The 24,384-nt window shown below is 44.4% G+C and overlaps 1 protein-coding gene across 1 annotated transcript; it reads right to left on the reverse strand.

Moving 5' to 3' along the window:
* RBM5 (RNA binding motif protein 5) lies at positions 1–24,384 on the reverse strand. Its single transcript, XM_034777775.1, has 25 exons — positions 24,232–24,384; positions 23,893–23,956; positions 21,512–21,683; positions 20,628–20,795; positions 17,636–17,705; positions 17,084–17,157; positions 14,515–14,598; positions 12,431–12,491; positions 12,193–12,258; positions 11,593–11,753; positions 10,766–10,863; positions 9,303–9,390; positions 8,967–9,044; positions 8,799–8,871; positions 6,096–6,181; positions 5,660–5,738; positions 5,317–5,408; positions 4,629–4,790; positions 3,940–4,086; positions 3,790–3,861; positions 3,184–3,363; positions 2,891–2,965; positions 1,767–1,864; positions 1,554–1,683; positions 1–634 (listed from the first exon to the last, which is right to left on the reverse strand). The coding sequence occupies exons 2-25, from the start codon at positions 23,907–23,909 to the stop codon at positions 509–511; spliced, it is 2,457 nt and encodes an 818-aa protein (XP_034633666.1). The 5' UTR covers positions 23,910–23,956; positions 24,232–24,384; the 3' UTR covers positions 1–508.

Raw genomic sequence — 24,384 nt, forward strand, 5'->3', positions numbered from 1 at the left:
TCAGTTTTGAGTGTTTTTCTTCTGGAAAGGAGCCAAAACCGGCAACTAGAATCAAAATCTTCAAAAAAATCTATACAAAGGTATATCATACAAAATGTACAGGAAAGTTGTGCCAACAAAACGAGACAACACAACAAAGGAGAGGAGAGAGTGTCAAACCACAGCTAACACATCTCTCACCTGCTCCAGAGGCCTGGAGTGACATGGACACTACGCACTCCGAAATCAAAGTACATTATGTTACACTATATACAAGAATGTATAAAGATGCAGCATCCCCTTTGGCCTGGCCACAAGTTTTCCAGCATGAAGGTATAGCAATTCAGACAATCCATCATGGAAGTTACATGCTAGAAGGGAAGACAGTCCAAGGGAATGAAATGGTTAATCCTAACCCCTACTCAGAACATGGCACTGCCACCAAGGTCACAGGGTTTAACAGTCAGTTCCAGGTAACAGACAAGTCAAGTGCTTTGCTGGCTTGTAAGCCTCGAGGGTGTTGAACTCATCATTCCATCTCAGTGAAGCGAGCAAACATGGCTTTCCGCACTGCATCCTTGTATGAGTCGGCCGTGGAGACTCCATAAGAACTCCCCTTGGCTCCCAAGCCAGCTCCTCGCATGCGCACTTGAGCCTGGAAGGAAACAGGCACTTTAGCATTGGGCATACAATATCCTGCGCACCGCACCCACTATTGAAATCCCTATGCTGGCTGCCTGAGGGAATCTGCTACAGGGGGAAATAAGTACAATTCTTATCAGGTCAACTGCCACCTAGCAGATGTTTTGAGAGAGAGGAGATGAGAGATTTGTTGCACTCCTTTAAACAACTATTGAAGTCCCTCAAGTAGATTTATTACTAGGAGGCCTGTCTCTGGGAGAGGCCCCCAGTCCACAGATACAGCAAGAGCTACATGCTTACGTCTCACCTGTACACACAACTGACCTACTGCCAGGAAACACGCCGTAATAGGATGAGGGAATGTGCCTCACATGTTAGCCAAGCTGCTATTCAAACAGAAACCATGGCAGACGCAGCCCAGCTAACAGAGTCAGAATGGATGTTAGAACATGTGCATGGAAGTGACCACCTTGGAGCAGTAGAATAGGATAAGCACCTCTAGCCTTGCCCACTTCTATGTCATCTTAAAGTCAGAGAAAACTAGATTTTGAATTATAGTAAATATGGTGAAGTTCTAGCCCTTAACTTAACCCATGACCCCAACACTGACTGCTGCACTACATACGTGCACAAGTTTACCTTCCTGTTAAGACAGCTTTTCAAAACTACATGTATGCCATCCTGTGCACACCGCTGCGGGAGAGTTTCAGGAGCCCTACTCCCACAATGGTGCAGATACTTGGTGACTGGGGAAGGGTGTCACAGCTGGGGGTCAAGCCAGCTCAGACCTTAGTTGCAGCATATTCTGCTCCAACAGTCAGGAAAGTACTTCTTCAGGGCATCTAATTGCTGGGGACAGCTTCCACCGTAATTGGCAAAGCCAACAACAGATCATACAGCCAGTGCCATCTCTCCTCCTAAACCGTGCTTACCTCAATGGGAGCTGTGATACCCTGACATTTCCTTCCGAGACCTGAACCTTCCCTCCAGCCCATGGCCTGGAGCATTTTGTTGCCAATATTACTATGGTCAATGCCATCTTTAGTGGGTTGCTCATAATTCCTACACAAGAGAACAAACCGTTTGATTAAGGAAAGCTTGTTATGTACTCTAGAAAGCCACTACAGTGCCTGGCAAATACATACACTGTGCCAGCATCAAACACCTTCTTGCGCTTCGGCTCAGGGGGTTCTGGGATGCCGTACTTCTCCCGCCGTTCAGCAGCTCTGTCTCTGTATTTCATCTGCAATGAGATATATTCTGTAGGACTGAGTGCAAATGGCTGTAAGTGGGATGCCAACTTCACCAGACACCCAAAGTCAAAGAATTCCCTCTTGGCACTTTGAGACAACAAGAGCTAGGTGCCCAGAATACAAGTCACTGGTGGTTTGCACAGGTGCACCGAGTTCTGGGTGAATTGTTTAAGCCACCCTCATCTTTCACAGTCTACAGTACCAAGTCCAAGCATTAGAGATGCTGCTTTTGGAGCAGGCTGAATATTAACAGGAAACACTTTTTTTCTGCACATAAATACCCAGTCTATTCAACTGGGTAGTTTTGCCAACTGAAAGGTTTGATGACTTTGCATTAGCACAGAGGTTCTCTCACATACTCCACCTGCGACACCCAAACCAGCTCTCATTTTGCATCATGACCAAAATACAGTTTATAGTCACTCCACTAAAACTGAGGGTTGGGTTGGTCGAAGGGCTTCCTCTTCTCCCCTCCCTAGTGCTTAAACTATGCCCTGGATGAGACACTTAATCATGGTGAGGAGCAGGACAAGCAGGATCAAGGAAACTGGCTCCTGATGATGTCTAAGCTGTGCATTCCTGGAGCAGAACATGATGGGGCATGGGGAGTAATTACATTGGGGCAAGACTAGCAGGGCAATGAGGACACAGCTACTCCCCTCCTGAGTCCTGGCAAAATAAACAAATCACAGCAGTTGCTATGATCCCCCACCCCCACTTTCCAGCCCACATTAGGGTCACAACCTCCAGGATGGGAGCCCAGTCATAAAAATACTGCTGTATAGCAAAGAGTGAAAAAGCCACCCTCCCTTCCCCGATAAACAGGACTTATGAGCACCTGAGTATTCAGGTCTTATTCATTGGGAAAGCCCCCAAGCTTGTCACAAGGCAGATGCTTAGGATATTTTAGCTGCTGGTTATCCCCAGCTGGTGACATGGTACTGGAAAGAAACACCCCATCCATCACCAATCCATGTTAATCTCTGGATCCCCAGTCTTGCCACATGGCCACTGACCTCTCTCTCGCGCAGCTCCAATGCTTCAAGTTCCTGCTCTGACAGCCTAGATCTCCTGTAGATATCCATGTTTTGCTGTGTCAAAGGAAGGTTTCATAGTATATCATGTTAGTAGGATGCTCAAGGAGGCCACATGGTTGCTGTTTTAGAACAGTAACACCTTGGTGGTATATCTGACCAACAACCATTGGTGCCTTTCTGGTACAAGCAGTGCCACAGTACTTTGAACTCCACTGTAAAACATTGCAACCAAGCCCACCTCAGAAATGGAAGCTGCTCCCACAAATAGTTACCTTGTGCAGGTCAGAGAGCTGCTGGTGTCGGACCAAGGCATCTTTGTTTGGAAACTGCCTCCTACACAGCAGACAGGCCAGCTTCTTCCAGTCAGTCAGCTTCTCTTCCTCATTCTCGATTCTTTCCAGCAGGTCCTCTTCATTATCACTATCTCCACTGTAGGCAGCCACCAGGCCACGCTGGAAGGCAAGCAGGGCCACCATTAGCAAAGTTTTTTTGTATTTTACACTATTATAAATGCTGGAGGCAAAGCGGGGTTTAGTGGTAGAGGCTGATACTTCGTGCCCCCCCGCCCCATGTAATAACCTTATGACCCCCCGATGGGTCACACACCCCAGTTTGAGAACCCCTGGACTAAAGCTTCTGTATGGTTAGGACCATTACCTGAGCCTTTTATTTCTCTTGCAGAATGGATGAGACTGGGACCCTCTCACTACATTCCATCAAGGGGCAATAGCCCACTCCACCACCTATGCCTCCAACCCTTGCACAAAAGATCCCAGGATGACTTCAAAGCAGAACAGTATCTGCTGACACTCATGCTCCCAGCAGCATTATCCAAAGCTGCAGCAATATGGTAATGAATTGAATGTGTGCACACTTACTTTGAGTGGATTCTCCTCCTCTCCATTCTTTACCACCTCTGGCATGACCTGCTGTCTCTCAGACAAAGTGCCCTAGGAAAAAGAAAGACATGAGCTCTGGGCTCCGCACAGCCTGCCCTGGTCTGTAACCACCTTCCTCCACATGACTACCTTTTTCTCGAAAAGGGCAAAGCCAGCATCTGCTGCTGCTGATTCCCTCCTCTCTTCTTCCCTGGAGCAGAGTGGCTGGAAGCTATTCTTAAAGTTCTCTTTCTGTTTGTTCAAACTCTTTGCCCAACGTTCCATGTCTTTAGCAATCTGAAACAGACAACAAGGACTGGGTCAGACAACTCACTTTGCACAATGATTCCTGGGATTTTGGATCTAGTCATTCCAGTATCTCTACTCCCTGTAGGAGTTGACACACAGACTAACTCCGCTCTTACAGTGCTTTCCTTTAAAAGGGAATTTTCACTGTCCACAGCATGCCAGAATTACAATTTACCCTTTGCCACTTGAAAGCCTTTAAGGAGTCCAGTAACCAGCTTTGACCCAAGCTACAGTGAAAACAACAGCTTACAATTACCCCCTTAGCCCAGACACCAGCCCCTGCATGCTGCTAGTCAAAAAGACTTTGGTGCTCCTGTTATGCTATAACCCCTTGGTTTTCACAAAACTTTCCAACTCCTCCCCAGTTCTCTATTATACCTACTCTGAGGTGCAGCTACCCATCCAAACGGCTCAACCCAGATGTCCCCCGCTTCCAAAAGAACCCAGAGTTTAACAGGTTACATGTGCCCACCCAGTTCCAGAAAAGCTCTCAGATTTCCCATCCCAGCTGTGATCTGATATCTCCCCACCTGCTGAGCGGTTTTACTCTTGGGTTTCTCTTTCTTCTCCTTCCCTTCTTTGCTGGAAGGTGCACTAGTTTGCTGGTATGTTATACCCTCTGCAGCAGGCATGTAGGTCTCTTTCTCACCATCCCAGTAAAGGTACTGCTGGGTTAGGGCATTGTAGTAATACTGGGAGAGAAGTGAAAAATCAGACAGTTATCCATCTGAGATGAGCTAAGTGTACAACGAACAACTGCTACTCCCCAACCAAGAGGATTGTTAGATTTGAGTCAGAGTTTTCCACAGTATCTCAAATCTCCACAAAGTGGTCAACCAGGTGTCAGCCTGTTAAATCCTCTGCTTGCAAGCACATGCATTCTAACTAGGTAGCATTACAGGAAGAACCTTTTCCTCTACTTCATAATGTCTTTTGGGACACTCCACTAAAGCCCAGAGCTAGACAAGTTTAACCAGATTCTGCAGAGCTAGAAGTCACACCAATAGGATCTATAGTTAGAGGCCTATGCTCATATGAGTTGTTCAGGGGGAAAAAAGCAATGTGAAAAACTGCTACAGCCCTGAATCACTGTTGAGGGAGTGTGCTGCATTCACTATTTTACCCCCCTTCCAGGAATGTCAGTTTCCCTCACAGTTGATGAGGCATGAAACTAATGGACCTCAAAAATTATGATTGATGGGAAGAACTTGCATTTACCTGGGAGTTAGGATCATAATAGAGCCCTGTTATGGGATCATAATAATATCCTGAAGACTCATCGTATTGGTAGGTAGAGGTGTCAGGGACAGCTGTAAAATCAAGATGTGGCACATGATCGTTTCAGTTGAATTGAAACAGGCACCTTTTAGTTTCAGTTAAGACAACTGTGATTATAGCAATTACGAGGATAGAAAAGGCTATAAAACACTGCCATCTTATCAACACACATTGCATTCCCCCCAGGGATGCCTTCACTGCCAACAACATGGGAAGTTGTTCATCTACTGCCACCCAATCACAGATGTGCTTCTGCCAACAAGAATGACTCAGCTTTGCTTACCATATTTGGTGCCAGGGACCACACCAGTTGGAGAAGCTGACTGTGCCTGGGTACTGGTGCTAGGCTGTGCTGTTTGAGTCTGGAAAGAATTGAAACGTCATTAAGAATGTCCTTGCAGGGTCCATGGAAATCAAGCCATCAGCAACATATTACTATGCACACCAGCTGTTCTTGACCCATGTGCTCTATATTCCTTCTCTCAAAGAGAGGAATCAAAGTCAGTGTAGAAACAAAAGAGCAGCTTTCTGCCATTCTAACTAAAATTTCCCAGATAGACTAATTTCAGTCTACGAAGAGATTAAAGTTTAGTAAGAAATGACTCCCCAATTTTGCTACACGCTCAATTGCAAAGCAGCACAGGAATGCCCCATGATCGATTCCAACCCTGCCTGCACAAAAAGTCAGTTGCAAGAGCTCTACAAAGTTCTATATTTACCGGAGAGTCAGGTGAGTTGGGCTGTTGATTATATAGCTGAGGACTCTGGGATACGACAGCTGCTGTAGTGGTGGTAACTGGAGCACCTGCCAATGTACAGTTTGTCAGTGGGTCAGTGAACTTATTTCCTGGAACTCTTAGGACAGTACCTCATGCCAGAGTTAGAGTACAGTAACTCCTCACTTAAAGTCGTCCCGGTTAACATTGTTTCATTGCTGATCAATTAGGGAACATGCTCATTTAAAGTTGTGCAATGCTTCCTTTTAACGTCGTTTGACAGCCGCCTGCTTTGTCCACTGCTTTCAGGAAGAGCAGCCTGTTGCAGCTAGCTGGTGGGGACTTGTAACCAGGGTGGACCGGCAGCCCCCCATCGGCTCCCCTAAGTTCCCTGTGCTACAGCCGCCCAACAGGCTATCAATTGCCAGGCAGTTCAGCTGTCCCTCCCCCCCACTACCATGTGCTGCTCCTGCCCTCTGCCTTGGAGCTGCTCCCAGAGACTCGTGCTTGCTATGCAGGGAGAGTGGGTCAGCTTACTTAAAGGCGCAGTGTGCATCTCTCTCCCCCACACACAAGGTGTGTGTCTGTCTCTGTCTGCTATGCTGTCCCCCCTCCCCCCTGTGTTCGTGCTGCTTTGTGTGAGAGGCTACATTAACAACGTGTTAACCCTTGAGGGTTCAGCCGAGTGTTAGTTCATCATTTAGCAGCAAGGCATTCCCTGGGAAATATCCCTCCCTCTTCCACCCTCTAACTTCACCACCTCAACCAAGCTTCTCAATAATCAGAGCTGTGAACAGTATTAAATTGTTTGTTTATAACGTATTGTGGAAGTTCGGAAAAGAGCAGACATCTTAGTTTTCCAGAAAGAGCAAGAGTCGGGCTAACTAACAGCTAATAATAACGCGACACTTCCAAGCAGGGCCTGGTTGAGGGGAAACGAACTGTAAGAGATGCTGTTTTTTGACCTTGTGTTAGATAAGAATAGAACACAGACTGTAGCAGAAAATTGTTGAGAAAAGAAAGATATCAGGAAGGAATATGTTTAAACAAAATGCAGCTGTTGTTCATTACTGTATGTAACAAAAGGTATAAATGCTTGCCCTCATTATTTATCTTTTGGGAGACCTGCCATTGTTCACTCTTCCCCTTGCAATATTGCTTGAGAATAAACTGCCTCTGACATGTTGCAACCAACCTCAGAGTGAGGACTCGTTTTTCTCCCACAGTATACTGTGTGTATATCTATATAATATATAGTTTGGTGAAAAAAGTTTCCCTGGAACCTAACGCCCCCCACCCCCAATTTACATTAATTCTTATGGGGAAATTGGATTAGCTTAAAGTCGCATTTTTCAGTAACAACAACGTAAGTGAGGAGTTACTGTAATTCCACTTACTGAAGTGTGTATCAGCTCCCATTATCACCTCCAATAGTCCTCTTGGGCAAGACCATTCAGAGAATTGTCACAGCTAAATGGGTATATACTTGATCATAAGCTAGTTCGTTTATAAGCCGACCCCCCCAAGATGGATAAGTAAAAATGGAGAATTTTTATAACCCGTTCATAAGCCGACTCTACAATTCAGGGGTCAGCAAACTTTGGCTCCCAGGATAAGCTGCTGGTGGGCCGAGATGGTTTGTTTACCTCGAGCGTCCACAGGCACTGAGGTAAATCTAAGTAAACAAAGTGTCTCGGTGCGCTACCTGCTTATCCTGACAGGCCAGGACAACAACTGGTGGGGGATTTTTTTTTTTTTTTGGGGGGGGGGGGGGGGAAGAAGCTAGGAGTCAGGGGACTAACCCCTGTGACCACCCCCCACATGACCCCACTCCTAGCCCGGGACCCCCACACTCTCCCTATCCCATCCCTTCCCACTTTATCTGGGGAGGATGTCTCTGGCCTGGCCGTAGCGTGCTCCGGCAGGCCGGGCCGAGCCGACCGACCGGGCAGCCCCAGAGCTGCAGCTGCTTTGGATGGAGAGCAGCGTGACCAGAAGCAGAGAGACTCTGGCCCCGCCTCTTCCCTTCTGGCTGTGCTGCCTCTCCTTGCTCCCCCTGTTGGGGGGAGGGGCTGTGTCCCACCTCTCCCTCTCTATACCCGCTCATAAGCCGATCCCCTTCTCTGGTGCTTCCCTTTTTTACTACATACATTCGGCTTATGAACGAGTATATACGGTAATTCAATCTACATAGACTGGGAAATACTTTTTTTTTTTTTTTTTTTTTACAGAAGGAGATATGAACAGACTCTCTGGGAATGGAAGAGTTAATACAGCATGGTCAATACATGCAGGATCTTTCTTGGCATGAATGTCAAACATTTACTATGCTAGAAGGCAGCCACCTTGACTACATCCAACAGTAATTCCCGGTAAACAACAGCTGCCAGCATCAAAGATTAGGCTGGAGCAGCTTAGGTGTGGCTTTGAGACAAATGCAGATCTGAGTTCTAAAGGGGAGTCCATAGCTGCCTTCCATTTTAAATGAGTTGAAACCAGAAGAGACTAGAGGTCCCTACATGCTCCATCTTGAGCAGACCTTGGCCACCCTGGTTTGCTGGAGATCAGAGACTCCTTTATTTCAAATGGCAGAATCAGCTAGAACTGCTGATGCTAAACGGGATTCACTTGATTCTGCAGAGATTAATACTGCTACACAACTCGCATCCCAGAAAAAGAGCTACTCAGAAACAAAGAAGATATTACCTGATATAATAGATGCTTCTGTGTCCAACGCTCCAGCTTGACTCTGGTAGTACTGCTGGTAGTCTTGCGAGTACTGTGAAGGGAAGCACAAAGTAAGCATCCGGCTGAGCAGACTTTTGCTCAGACAATGAGTAAACACTGCTAACAGCATTGACCAACACTACCCACCTGCGCATACTGGGTATAACCATCTTGCCCTGGCTGGAGGTAGCTGTAGTCAATGGTGCCTCCTTCTCCGCTATGAGGCTGCAAATTCCAGCAGAGAGTTTTATCAGAGACAAGTCAGTTCCTGTATTTCACTGTTTCTAAAATGTGCTAATACTGTATCCAAGCCAACAAGCTTGCTAGCTGTTGTGACCATTCTCTTCCTTAGTACTCTGCTCTGTATCTCCATTTACCCAAGTCAGGAATATTAAATTGTCACTAGTGGGACTAAGCATTCTCTAGTTTCATTTCAGCAAAGGTAATGCGCTAGTGTATGGAAGCCTCTTCCCCAAATCCTACCTGGGTGGATGACCACTGAGCTGCAGCGATGGCTGTGCTTGCCACAGAGAAGGCGCTGACCCGGTTACCATCTGGGAGAAGCAAATCTCTGAAACCAGGAAGATCAAGTCACATGAACAAACAAGCGATGCTTTCTCTCAGGCAACCTCCACGCAGGAAATCTCCCTGTATTCTATAGTTCCAAGGGGATTCACTGACAATGCTACATGTGGATCTCTAAAGATACCTACAAACACCCTCTCAGATGTCCCAGCCAGCTAAAGTGCAGCCTGGCAAGTTTGGGGAAATGGGATAATTACTCTGAGGCTCACTACTGTGCAATCCAGAAAAACTGAACAGAAATTATTTTGGGGAAATAATTCTGCATCTCTTAAAAAATCAGTGGCAATGACAGGGGCTTGAAAATGCAGATGAGGAATACGCAGCCGGAGTTGATGATCATATTTTCGCTTCATGTGAAATGATGGACAAGCAACAGCAGACACTGGGTAGGCAAGCAGAGACATTTCCCCAAAGCGAATGTTGTACTAACAGCAGAGGCCATGACGACACCTGCAAGTCTGAGGCCTTGTCTATAAAACAGGGGAGGTGTACACACTACAAAGCTACTCTTGGCAGCAAAACTCTGCTGTTTGGCCGACAAAATAAAACCACCTCAACGAGAGCCATAAAGCTTTTTGTGGCAAAGTTAAGGTGACAAAGCATCAGTGTAGAGACTGCTGTTTGTTTTGATGACATAACTGGCTTCCATCAGTATCCCACAATGCCTGCTGTGACTGCTCTGCTCACTGTTTTGATTGTTGCTGCCCCACATGCATATGCCCCTCCCCTTTCAAAGCTCCGGAAGTATCTGACAGCTGAGAATGCTAACCTGGAATGCTCCTGTTCTGCCCCACACTAGGAACATGGAGTACCGGGGGGGGGGGGGGGGGGGGGCGCGCGGCTGGAGAGGAACTGCTGTGCTCCTTTGACATTCCTCAGCAGGGAGAGCTCACAGAGCTGCTCAGGATGCCGCTCCCGGCAGCTGAGGAGGCTGTGGGAGAATTTGGAGGGAATTCTAGAACCATAGACAGAGGGCTGCTTTGGGAGAGACTGCTGTGCCTGCCCCCCCCTTCAGTTAAAAAAGTGGCTGACAATCTACTAGGATGCCCCTGGAACGATGGGATTGAGAAACCTGTATCATGTGATGCTGTACCTACACCATGAGGTACTGCATATCCTTCCCAAAGCACCCTGCAGCCAGTTGTACAGTGGGATAACTACCCACAGTGCACTGCTCTCTGTGTCAATGTAAGAGTTGTTTGTGTGGATGCACTCTGCCAACACAAGGAGCTAGTGTGGACATACAACAGCATTTTTAATTAACACGCTTTAATTAAAGCGGCATAACTTTTGCCGACAAAACTTTGTGGTGTAGACAAGGCCATAATAGAGTTAGGAAAAGTCAAGCGCTTATAACTCACTTTCTGGCACTCTTTGCAAAATCAACACCAATTGTTTTGCCATCAATTTTCAATGGTGGCTGAAGACTCTGTAAAATCTGCAACAATTGAGATGCATCCTAAAAAGAGAAATACCTGTGAGTATAGTACAACCTACCAACTGAAAAAGCAAGGTATTGCTGAAATGAAGATTCAGTAGTGTTCATCCCAAGTAAGTATCAAAAGTGCCAACCCCTAAGGAAAAGATGGATAAATTACATGCAATTGCACATGCTATTCGCAAAGTGGCTAAGAATACAAACATTTCCCCACTCCCTTCATACTACAAGGGTAGATTTCGTGCTCTTGAGAGACGACAGCACTGATCAAAACCATGGTCTGTGGACAAGCTCTGAAAGATTCCCAGATGCAGCTTTATCAATGTACCTTCCTCCTGATCTGTAAAACCTCTGGCTCTTCAATTCTCAATTGGCCAAAATGGTCTGTGAATGGAGGTCCACAGGGAACTTATCTGAGACTAAACTACCTGTTTTCAGTAGCCATGATCAGGATTCAAACCTAGTTTACAGAAACTAGAGCACAGATCCTACCCTCTAATACCAAAAAGCTTTCTTTCCCCTTTATGCATGTTTCATTTAAGGATCTCTAGGTGCTTTTTCACCACCATGAGGATAATGAAGAAATAGGCGAACGGTTAAGTGATACACTCGCTGTTACAGTGAACCAGAGCAGACCAGGAAATAGCAGCCAAGGTCCTAATTCCTCGCTTCAGCCACTAGCCCATGTTGGCAATGCACTTCTCACAAGGTTCTTTCATATTTTTAAATCAAAGTGCATTAAACTCTCACCATTGCAGAAGACAGCTGCACAAATGCAAAGCCCCGATTCTGCTGGGTCTGCTTGTCTTTGATAAGGCGAATGTTATTGACTGCCAGCGAAGCATATGGAGACAATGCGGTCATGATGGAATCCACTACTGTGTGGGGAGCTATGTTTCGTAGAATGATGGCTGAGGAAGAAAGACGACAAAGTGTTACAACAGTTATATTCATAAATGCTCCTCACAGTACTTTTAGTTATTATGAAACCAATGCTTGTTGGAAGGTCCCTCAGCATTAGACCTTAAATAGCAAAAAGAAATGTCTATTTTTAAAGAAAATTTAAGAGAAATCTCTCTTATCTGGAAAGAGAAGGAGGGTAATTTTTCCCCCCAAAGTTTTATGCTACATGAAGATAGAACCTGCCTACACACATCATTGAATTTCTCCTATAAGTCATACCTAATGAACATGCGTCATGGAGCATGCTACACCGAACAACCTGCACTGAAAAGGGAACAGGAAGTGGGTCCCAAATACATAGTACGACACAGACACTAGAGAGGATTTTCAGCTAGATCATTCTGTCTAACACATGAAGTCAAACAAAAAGCAGAGAGACTAACTTACTATCACAGTAGTAATCCACAGACTGAACAGCTTCTGCTGATCCGGGTGGTACCTCCTGTTCTGAATCTTCACAGGAAAGAGGAATAAATTGCTGTTAATCATACAGCATGGATCTCTCACTCAAAGTTAAAACAGACTCAATGAGCCAGCCTAGGACCTGTGATCCCATTTAGTTTCCAACTGCAACAGGAAATATTCCACGTAACAAAACGTGCTCAAAAAGCTGAAAGTGACTTACCAAATTTATCTGCTCCACAGCGGAAGCATTTTAACCTTCTCCTGAAGTTGTAAAGGCAGCACTACGGGACAAAACAATCGTACTGAGATTTTACAGGGTTCATACCCTATCTGGCACGCTATGAAATGTCGATATGATGTACTGTACATCTTCGTTATGATGCTATAGTCAGAGACCGAACATGCCAGATTAGATTTAAGATGTATCACGGCTGCTATGCCACAAAGTATTAGAACAAAGGCAGTTAACAGGTGATTGATTCTGCCTTAAATTAAATTACTCGGGTATTTGATGGCTGGGATTGTAGACCGGAGACTATGTAAAATATCCATGTACTACTATTACAGGCTCATGACTGTCACGTTAAGCCATCCCTCTCTGGTAAGCCACAATGTGCTACTGTTGCTTACTTCCTGATTAACGAGACATGGTCTAATTTGCCATGGAGTTCTGGCAGCTTGGGTTTGGGCAGCCCAATCTCCACTGCAGATTGCAGCATGCATAGCTAAATGAGAGACAGCAAGCACTGGTTGGTACAACCCAGGTCTCCATGTGGTTAACTTGTATAACTGCCAGAGAGAGCTGAGAACAACTTTTCTCTAAGAGGCAAGAACTAAGCTAGAGTGACGTAAAGCTTGTCTGGAATCATCCCATCTCAGCACTGCTGCGGGTAAACAACAGACAAAGCATTTTGAGTTTCAAAGATTGCTCCACTGACCTCCACAGAGTGATGAGAATGGTTCTTTGGGGCACAAACATGATGCAACAGAAAGATCTGAAAGTTAAGTTTCTCCATTAAAAGCTGGCATTTGAGCCAAGCCTAGCCTGCTGAAGGCAGGCATCTTGCTGCGAAGTAGCATCAGAGTAGCTCCCATATGGGTGGGGTCAATGAAGCCTGGCCTGCAGATTACCATTTTAAGACTTGGTTATTTACCCAAGTGTCACAGAAAGTTAAATCAGAATTAAAGAGAGACTGGAAACAGATTTACTATAACTGTTGCTTAGACTGATGGGCTACCACCACCAGCACATCAGATTTAGTTTAGTGACCTATGTCTTAAATACATTAAATTGAGATATCCTATCTCCTAGAACTGGAAGGGACCTTGAAGGTCATCGAGTCCAGCCCCCTGTCTTCACTAGCAGGACCAAGTACCGATTTTGCCCCAGATCCCTAAGTGGCCCCCTCAAGGATTGAACTCACAACCCTGGCTTTAGCAGGCCAATGCGCAAACCACTGAGCTATCCCTCCCATTAAACTGCATTCTATTTGCCATGCAACTTGGAACACAAAATAAATATGGATGGAAGCTTTCTTTAGTGCCATGAAATGCCATTCTACCAAACGTGTGACCCTAGAGACTGCTCAGTTACAGCATCCTGCCTGTGGGCCAGAGATCTAGTCATGCTCACACCCCCTTTAAATAGTGTTTTATTAAAATGGGGGTACAAGGCTGGGAAGCAATATGGACAGAGCAATCTGTTTTTGTTCTTGCTGGGTCATTTCCACTTTGGGCTCAGCAAAGAACATGAGAGTATTTACTACTGAGTAGTAATTCAGCACTGGATTAGGGTGGTCATATCCTACATTAGCACTCAACATCTACTTTAGTAGAGAAATTCAGCTGACAAATTCTTAAATCTGATGAGCTAATGGGACTCTCATCTGACATCTCCTCGATCCTATGCCAAGATCCTCAACCGAAAATCCTAAATCAAAATTGGATGCCTTTCTGAAAGATACACTCCAGTTCAGCCACAGGTTACCTGACTCAATGCAACAACTGCTGAGGTGAAATTCCATGGCCTGAGTTATGAAGGTCACTTCTGGCCACAATCTATGAATTGGAGGTCTCTCTTGACTGAGCATCTCCCTTTCATTTGATCTATGTTTTGTTTTTATTTGGCCCCAGAGATGGCACATTTTAATCTTATTTTGTTCCTTAGTATCATCTGATCTCTCAGGAATCGGCAACATCTGCAAGGTTAACATACCTCTTTTCCCATATCATTAACAGTGGTAAACAGAACAGAACAGAACCCCAATGCTGATTAGAACTCTTTGCAGAAACCATGCATCTTACCTTGTTACAAAGCCAGTCTTCAAATTTAGGCCTTGGGTTGCTGTAGTGCATTGCAATCTGCTTCCCCTGAATCACCAGTTTTTTCTGCAAGAAAAGCAGGTTTAAGTTATTCCCGTATCAAGGCACACGTGTCCATTTTCCCATGCCAGAGCACACTTCGGAGGAATCAGTGCTCCTGAATTAAATGGACAACATATGGGGAGGATGTGGAGGACCAACCACCGCCACCTATGCTCTGCCCATCCAATCCTGCAGGGAGGAGGACATGGGCAGTAAGAGAATGGGATGTGGAATAAAGGTAAACGGAATCAGGGAGTCTTGACCAAGCTGCCAAATACTAAAAGCTGACATGGAACAAGGAAGTGTCTCAAAGGAGACAGAGTCCTAAACCTGCTGCATTCAGTATCGCCAGATTATAGGAGTTTCTTGCACCCAAGTATTTCTACTTCTGGTGTATCACTGAGCAGCTTTCTAACCGTGTCTTTACTGCTTCACTTCTGACCCTACTCCAAACACCTACAGCTTTAAATAATAGCATTTTGAATTTTTTCCCCCCTCAAGTGCTCTCTTCAGGATGTGTCCCTTTGAAAATACAGTAATTTCTCCCAGAGGTACCCTGCTTAGACTTCTTAGAAGTTGGATTATAAATGCCATCAACTGAAACAGCTCAAAATGGATGCCTTTGACTAATGCACCAGTTCATGTGAAAGCCTGTGTAAGAGGTTTGTGTTCTTCATTTAAACAGCCAGGAACTCTCTTCAAAATGAGTAACTAGACTGCAAGTAAAGTTCTCCAAGGAGTAAGAAGAGATCATACTGCTTTCATCAGTGTCCTCTTAGTCAAGAGTGTGACATTACAAAGGGGCTGGGAGTTTTAATTTATTTCAGCAGCCAAGGTTCTGAGCTTCAATCATTCCTGAACCCTATGTACAAAAAGTGCCCTTTCAAAATATGGCCATTTACAGGCTTACAACTTAACAGTTAATTCAGCTGCCTCTTTAAGTATGGCAGGGAACATGTGTTGAGGTAGCATGGGCCAAACCCCAGACATTTTATTCAACTGAAGAATTTTTTTTTTTTTAAATGAGGGTTAAGCTTTATTATAGAGGCACTAAAGAAACATCAGAACCAGTCTTTTTGATAACACGATCTGACAGATCTAGGGTGTAGCACATGAACAGGGCTCTCAAGTTCTATACTGCTAGACAGGAGAAAGCTAATCTTGCCCTATGGGCAGAAGGGAGGATTGGAGGGCCCAGTACTTGCTGGATATGCACATATATGAAACAAAGATGCTGGCATGTTTACAATACATCATCTCTTCATCTAACAGTCAGCAGCAGGGCCACTGGGGAGTCTCAACTACTTTTTTCCCTACTGCTAGGGTGGCTCTGGTTCTTTCGGAGTGAATTTGGATTGTATCCATCTCAATAAATTATACATTAACACAGCTTTGTATACATTAAAACTGGGATGATTTTTTATTTTTATTTTTTTTTGGCTAATGTTAATTTCTTGCCACCAGTAGTTCTGGTGCATATGTTGCAAACAAGGGACATTATGTCAGGAAACTAGGACTTGAACGTTTTGTTGCTATGGAAGAGGGCTGTGGTATGAAATGCATGACACTCTAGGAGGCTGCATGTTGCAATTTCTGATTACTGACACAAGAAGTCTCAAAATCCAACATGAATTTAATTTTCTTAAGTGTTAAAAATAAAGGACTATAACATTAAGTGTGCCTCCTTTTAACTTTAATGGTTTTCTAACCACACAAACAGAGCTCTCATTATATTGTGACTCAATGTGAGGAGATCAATTTGATGAATTTTGCTGCAAGGACTGATAACCAATATCAAAATGGAGCAGAACTAAATATTTCCATTCATGGGTAGTGTAATAGGAAAACCTCATTGTAAAATGGAATGAACTTTTAACAGAGGATCTATTCTGGTTTTCAGCTCCTATTATTCTCAGGAAAGAGGTCAGAAACACAAAATGTCACTTTGAGAGAACTGAGCTTCTAGATGCCTTTAGCAGGTCTCATGATTTGAATGGACTCCAATAAGGAGTTCCCTCACTAGAGAGGGAGCTAGGGTCTGTCAGTTTACAATCAAACGTCAATGCTTTCATGGCTAGTACCAGTGATGCAGATATTCAACGTTACTACTGCACTCCTTTTGAAAGGTCTGGTACTTTGTATGGCAACAGTGATATGGGAAATGTCAGGTGGAAATAAAGAAAGATGTTTCAGAAAACTGGTCTGGGTAAGAGTTAAGAGCCAATTAGACCTGTACTATATAATTAAAACACCAGCACACAATTAAAGCAGTGGTTTTTGCCTATTTGTCTAACAGGGGTGGTTCAGCATAGCCAATTATTTTTCTCCTAATACTATCCTTGTTCCACTGTAACAAATTTTAATATATACAAAGCCTTTATTCTTTTAAATCACTGTTTTGGAACAAACCACTCCTTCCACCTTTTGTTTAGTCCTTTTTTTTTTTTTTTTTAAACTGTACAGACTTGTTCCATTTTCAGGAATATCTAGACTTGGTGAGTGAAGCAACCTGATTGGCTTCCATCCAGCTGGTAGCATCTTGAAAGTGATAAAACTCCACGAAGGCGAAACCACGGCTTACACCTAGAGACAGCATTCAGATATAGACGGGATACTTGTGTTAGTCAGTTCCTTTAAAACAGGTGAATCTCTCTCCAACTGCTTCATTACGTCATGATAAAGCAGCTTTACAAATGCGACGTCAACTGCTGGGATCTGCTTATTTTGCCATGGCAAGGAACCAAGCTGCCTTAACTGGCTACATTTTGCTCGATTTGAATCCACGTTTAAAGGTAACCATGCAACAGACTACATAACTGTCAAATGGGTTTATGCTAGTGTTACTTACCCATACCTTTTAACAAAACCCCCTGAAGACAGACTTCTTTTACAGTGTTCTTCAGCTATCTAAAAGCTATCAAAAGGCCACATTCCTTAGCCATGGCAAACCTTTTATTTTTATTTTGTGTGCTTGCAGATTTGGGGTAATTCTGGATGTTCTTGTGTGTCTGGGGGTGAGGGGAGAGGAAAATGGCACCGACAGCCAGATTAGAGCACTCACCTGTCTTTCTTTTCATCAGCCTCACATCTGCAGGCTGAGGGCCTTCGAAGGACTCAATAAGCTCTCGAATCTGTATGGAGTTTAGTCATAACAGACAGTCAAAGATTCAAATCTTGACAAATATCCTTTTTATCACTGCAAACTAATTTGCAGCCTTCCACCCCAAATATTTTCTCTGAATGAGAATCATTGTGTAAAATCACATTTGTGAATTTACTTTACACTGAATTTAGAGAAAAGTACCACCTCCCTGTGTAGGAAGTAATTTAAGAGCAGTAAGTAATACTTACTACACCCAACCAGTGCTCCCCTTATTTGTATTTAAGTAGTGCCTAGGAGCTCCAGCCATGGACTAGGACTCCATGGTGCCAGGTGCCGTACAAGCAAGATGCCTGTCTCTGCCTCCAGGAGTTTGCAATCCAAGATATAACCTACAGTACTCTTGTCTGCAAAATCGCTAGACCCGTCTCCCTTCCTCTCAAACCAAGAAGACTGAAGGGTATTTATATAAACACCGATCTTGCCTTGCAGCCCCCCCCCCCCCCTTTTTGACCTACTCTCTCCACATTCTCTCAAGGGGAGGAAGGGATCTGTGCAGAATACTAACTTCAATGAACAAGGCTAACAGGTTAATAAGGTACCATTTCCTCAACTGTACTGAACCTGCTTAAAGCTCCAGAGGTGCCCAACGAGAAAGATAAAAAAAGGGAAAAGCATCAGATTAGTAAGAAGTTCCCCAGAAGAGTGAAGAAAAAGGTCACTATTGGCAGAAATGTTAGAAAACTGATTAAAAGCAGATAAAAGAAATCCCGACATGGCACAAAATGAAGATACGCAACAGCTCAAAAAGACCCGTCAGTACAGGGAAACCCAAAGGCAGATTTGATCAACCAAGCACCAAGACAGTACACTGCCATCCTGTAGCTTTGCAAGTCAAACTGACCTATGGTTAACTACTGTAGACAGTGGTGTCTTTTGGAGCAGACTTTTACATACAACATGCCAAAGAAAAATTAAACAAACAAAGATAGCCATTGCAACTGTCTTCCCTAACCACAAAGGAAAGGCAGCAAATTTGTATAGCAGTAGTTGTTGCATTTTGAAAAGTGCAAACTCAAAACAAAATATGACTAACTGGTACATAATTAAAAACTCTACTTACACATTAAAGATTTATTCAAATTCTGATCCTAAATGACAACATTATTCAAAGAAACTACACTACAGTCATTTTAGCAGTTAGCAGGCAAATCAATATTTAAAAACTGTTCAAGTAATACAGCTCAGCTAAATCCATTTAAATGCCTCAGAACAAGTAGCAATTTTACACATGATTTATGCCTGATACTCAGGATTTCAATAAAAAACAAATAAAAACATATACTGAAATTTTATAAAATGAATTGTTGAGTCTGGATTTGAGTATATTTATGCTTTGTATGAAACAACCACTGCAGCATCAAACTAGTGAATGAAAATCCGAAAATAAACTGGGCTGGCTAGTCACTACTTTCTTAGCTAAGTGAAATGCAAAAATTTAAATTGTAAAAGTGGCCAAAAAAAAAAATATTGGTTTTAATAATTCAGAGACACATTATTAGAACAGACACTTCAGAATTACAGATGTAGTCTGGTTAAAAATCAAATATGAACAGCTCTGCTTTTAAGTATCAGAGGGGTAGCCGTGTTAGTCTGAATCTGTAAAAAGCAACAGAGGGTCCTGTGGCACCTTTAAGACTAACAGAAGTATTGGGAGACTTGCATCTGAAGAAGTGAGGTTCTTACCCACAAAAGCTTATGCTCCCAATACTTCTGTTAGTTTTAAAGGTGCCACAGGACCCTCTGTTGCTTTTTACAGCTCTGCTTTTGTGGGTTTGGTATTATTTTAACAGGCATTAGGATTAGATTATTTTGGTTACCCGGCCAATATGGCAGAAACAGAAGAGATAAAAGAACACTGAAAACTACTTCCGAAAATTATTGGAATTTGCATGAACACTGTAAAGGCTCAAGAGTTATCAAGAAATCTAGCTACCGATCCCACTTGTACTCTGTCAGCATTATGGCAGCCATTTTACCACTCCAACAGCTATGCTGACAGATTAGGTTGGTGCAGAGATGTTTTGACAGGCTGAAAAGCTAAGTAAATTGATGTAAAACAGCCAATTACATTATCTTTGGCCTCCATCAAAACAGGAAAATAAATCCATATTTGTCCCTGGAAAAATCTATGTTAGTTACATTTATGGAAAAGTAAATAAAGAAAAATAAGCAGAATTAGCACTGGAAGTAGTTACTTAATAGCATCTTTTCTGTGCCTTAGCCAGGGATGGCTACTAACCACATGCGAAAGGCTTATTTTTAGATTGTTCTATTTTAAAGAGGCACATATGGCATTAGCTGACCCACTTATTTAATATAAAACAGCTACAGTTTAAACCCCTTCAAAAATCCAAGGTTAATAATGGAAATATTAACCAGCCCTTCGAGATAGGATTATCTTTGCAACCTTCAGGAAAGAGGCAGTGATAAATTGTATCTTTAATATGGCGTAAATAAGGCTAAGTTTATGTCATGGAAGTCACTTGACATTGACATTCTCTGCAAGATTCCATTGACAGGTGACAGACTCCTGAGGGGCCCTCAGGGCTCCAGCAAAGGGTGACAGCCTTGCACAGGGGAAGAGGGGGCATCTCAGGCGAGCGGCTGGGGGTGTCCCTTTTTCTCTTTGGGAAATATGGTTACCCTGCAGCTCCCAGCTACTGTGGGCGGAGGGGGAACCCCACAGCTCCCAGCCACCAGTGTGGCAGAAGAAACAATGGAGCCACAACAGCAGAAGTCACAGACAGATCACAGCTTCTGTGAATTTTTGTTTATTGCCTGTGACTTACTAAAAATAACCATGACAAAATCTTAGCCTTAGACATAAGTAAACCAAACCAATTTGGAACTCTTGGTAGGGTAAGTAAAGCCATTTTCTTTGTATACTTACATCGTTTTCTGTAACAGTGATAGGAAGGCCACGCAACATGATGGTCTTGCTTTCTTTCTCATCATTAATGTCATTCCTGTAGTCATGCTCTCCATAGTCACCATCAGAATGGTACCCATCTTCTGATTTATCGCTATTCCGTCTCTCACGCTCCCTCTCCCTATCCCTCTGGTGAGTGAATACCCAGATTAGCAAACACGCACACTGCTAATGGAGACAGCTTATCACTCAATATGGAAAAAGAAATCTTAACAAGACCGGAACAAGCTCCAGCAGATCTGGAGCTTTAATTTGCAACCAGACAGTAATTCCAAAGAAATAGTCAGAGATGCATCTTAAGTAACCAGTGAAGTTCCATTCCTGAGGAGAGTGGGTCTTACACTACTAATAAAAACTGTACTGGAAACCTTAGGGATGCTCTGAAGTGGTTGTTTAAAACCAGATTTGGATTCTATCACCTCATAATACCTTCTCCATAAAAGTGAAGGTATCAGTTCTGCCAGGAAACCAAGAATAAAGAATGTGTTAATATATTTAGGGTTACAAATTTTGAAGAAATTGGATTACTACAGACAAGTGTCAAGATCGATACCAGAAGTTCACCAGTACAAAAGTCTGAGATCCCTTTCAAATAGCAAGCCTCTGAGTGTGACCCCCTTATACATTAAAAACACTTTTGATATAGTTAACACCATTATAAATGCTGGATGCAAAGCGGGGCTTGGGATGGAGGCTGACAGCTCGCGACCCCCCATGTAATAACCTTGTGAACCCGACCCCCAGTTTGAGAACCCCCGATCTATACTATGCTGATGACTATGTTATCAGAACACTAATACAAAATTCACTCTCAGCCTGAGTGAATGCAAATGTTTTCCACTTACCTCAGGGCTGTCATAGTCCCGGCTGTCATAGTCCCGGCTGTCATCATATCTCTCACTCCTGCGCTCCTCACTCGATCTCTTGTAATCAGAATCCCTTCGCCTGCTTCTAGAGTCCCGATCCTCCCGATCTATGATAGAGCCGTACCTTCCACTTCGTTCAGTCCTACTCACACTGTAAAAGGGAGGTTTGTTTAGTTTGAGAATTCTCTCTCAGGGAAAAGAAGTAATTCAGGGAAATGCCATGGTTCAGTTTACTTTCAATACCACAGCATCTGTGTCAGCTCAGGAAATTCTAGCATTTTCAGTTCAAAATTAGCTAAATAAGCTACAACACTGCAAAAAATGAATCGACTACCACCCTCTCCTCCATTTTGTAGCATCATGTCATTCAATAACACAATAGTCAAATAGGTCTGGAGAATACACTAGCATACACATTATGTGGAAGTGCACTAGTGTGTAAATTGAAGAACGTGTGTAACAAACTATACAGATGAGAAATGCATTGACAGAGATAGAATCTTAGAATATCAGAGTTGGAAGGGACCTCAGGAGGTCATCTAGTCCAACCCCTTGCTCAAAGCAGGACCAATTCCCAACTAAATCATCCCAGCCAGGGCTTTGTCAAGCCGGGCCTTAAAAACCTCTAAGGAAGGAGATTCCACCACCTCCCTAGCTAACCCATTCCAGTGCTTCACCACCCTCCTAGTGAAAAAGTTTTTCCTAATATCCAACCTAAACTTCCCCCACTGCAACTTGAGACCATTACTCCTTGTTCTGTCATCAGCTACCACTGAGAACAGTCTAGATCCATCCTCTTTAGAACCCCCTTTCAGGTAGTTGAAAGAAGCTATCAAATCCCCCCTCATTCTTCGCTTCTGCAGACTAAACAATCCCAGTTCCCTCAGCTTCTCCTCATAAGTCATGTGCTCCAGCCCCCTCATCATTTTTGTTGCCCTCCGTTGGGCTCTTTCCAATTTTTCCACATCCTTTTTTGTAGTGTGGGGCCCAAAACTGAACACAGTACTCCAGATGAGGCCTCACCAATGTCAAATAGAGGGGAATGATCAAGTCCCTCGATCTGCTGGCAATGCCCCTACTTATACAGCCCAAAATGCTGTTAGCCTTCTTGGCAACAAGGGCACGCTGTTCACTCATATCCAGCTTCTCATCCACTGTAACCCCTAGGTCCTTTTCTGCAGAACTGCTTCCTAGACATTCGGTCCCTAGTCTGTAGCAGTGCATGGGATTCTTCTGTCCTAAGTGCAGGACTCTGCACATGTCCTTGTTGAGTCATTAGGCAACCTAACAGGTCTCTTCCATACAACTATGATAAACTCTGTTTTGCTATTTTTCTAATCCAAAATCCAAAAATACATTCAAGTTAAGGTTTTTAGTAGAAAACAAATTTATCAAATTAAAAAGTGATAATTGGATATAAACCAGTCACATCAACTGGAGACTAAGAGCTGATACTATTTTTATTACTCCCTTCACAGAGATGAGCAAGTTCGCCGCCAGTGAATTATTTTGGTGGCACTGATTGCTTCTCCAGAGCTGTTTTCCTCCAACCCACATGTACAGGGAATGTGGCAGGTCCACATCACCTGTCATTTTAAGCAACAGTGGCTAAACTATTGTACTAAGTGGAAGGTGTTTTCTTTTTCCAATTCCTAATTAATCAAAGCATGCTGCTGCTTGCTACTAAGAGTATTCTCAAAAGGGTTTATTGATTTGAAAACTTAAGACACCCTGATGGTTCCTTAAGACTACTGGATCCAGTTATTGAGCTGTTTTCACCACTAATCCTGCCCCATAATGTGCTCCTCTAGGACCCCACCACATATAAATAAAGGTTACTATAGTGTCACCTTCTCCAGCACCAGTAGATAGTTGGGTTTTTTTTAAACACCACTAGAGATTTCCTTCCTAATAACCCATACAGAAGAAGCCAATGCCAAACTAGTACCAATTTAACAGATATTTCTGTTAACAGGCTTCTCTCCTTTTGAGGGGGTGATTTTCTTTGCTTTAGATTGTAATAAAATTCTCACTGGCTTGTGACCTGCCCCCTCTCGTGACACCCCTGGGGGCTGAGGAACACTGCCCTATAACAAGTGCATTTCTCTACGTATTGGCGTGAGAATAAATCCTGCTTAAGCCCTGAACAGAGCCATAAACTAGCGGATTTGGATCTCGCTCAGCCATCCGCGTGCTCGCCGGAATGTGCCCAGCTCGGGGAGATGCCAGTGGCCTGGGCGGCTGCTCGGCAGCACACAGTTCCTGCCATCCGCGGCCCCACATCCAGGGCGAAGACGGAGAGCTCATCGGGCACGGCCAGGCGATCGCTCTCCTGTGCGTGGGGCGCGGACGCAACCTACCGTTTATCGGAGCCCATGGTCCCACGGGCAGCTTGCCTCCCAGTCCGGCACACAAACGATCAGCCTGAAGGACAAAGAAGAGCAAGCGTCAGACTGCGCGCACGGGGGCGCGTATGGAGAGCGCGCGCGGTTGAGGAGCGCACTCAGGAGCGGCGCGCGAGACGGGGGGGACCCACGGAACCCGGGGGGCGCTACAGACTAGCGCGCGGGACTGGGGTCGGAGCACGGGAGCTTCGGGAAACGCGCGGGGCAAGGCCAGAGCTGGCCAAGGGAGCCCCTACTCAGGCAGTGATGGGGGACGAAGGGGACTCTCAGGGCCGGGCCGGGCCACTCTCTTACCGACTCCCAAGCTCTGCCGATGCTTCTCTGCCGCTCCGTAAAATGGCGCCCAGGAAGCTCACCGTCTCCTGCCCACAATGCCTCGCGCCGGCCGCCTGGAAGCTTCCAGCGGCCGCGCGTGCGCAGCCCCCCTCAGCCGCACGGCGTGCTGGG

Source organism: Trachemys scripta, chromosome 7 (genome assembly GCF_013100865.1).
Source record: "Trachemys scripta elegans isolate TJP31775 chromosome 7, CAS_Tse_1.0, whole genome shotgun sequence".
NCBI lineage: Eukaryota > Metazoa > Chordata > Testudines > Emydidae > Trachemys > Trachemys scripta.

What these genes read in the sequence shown, in the direction of transcription:
- RBM5 (XM_034777775.1), bottom strand. An exon ending in AGCTCTCTGACCTGCACAAG is followed by an intron (nt 2,966 to 3,183) that starts GTAACTATTTGT and finishes CCTTTGACACAG; the next exon opens with CAAAACATGGATATCTACAG. An exon ending in GTGTTTGATGCTGGCACAGT is followed by an intron (nt 1,684 to 1,766) that starts GTATGTATTTGC and finishes TCTCTTGTGTAG; the next exon opens with GAATTATGAGCAACCCACTA.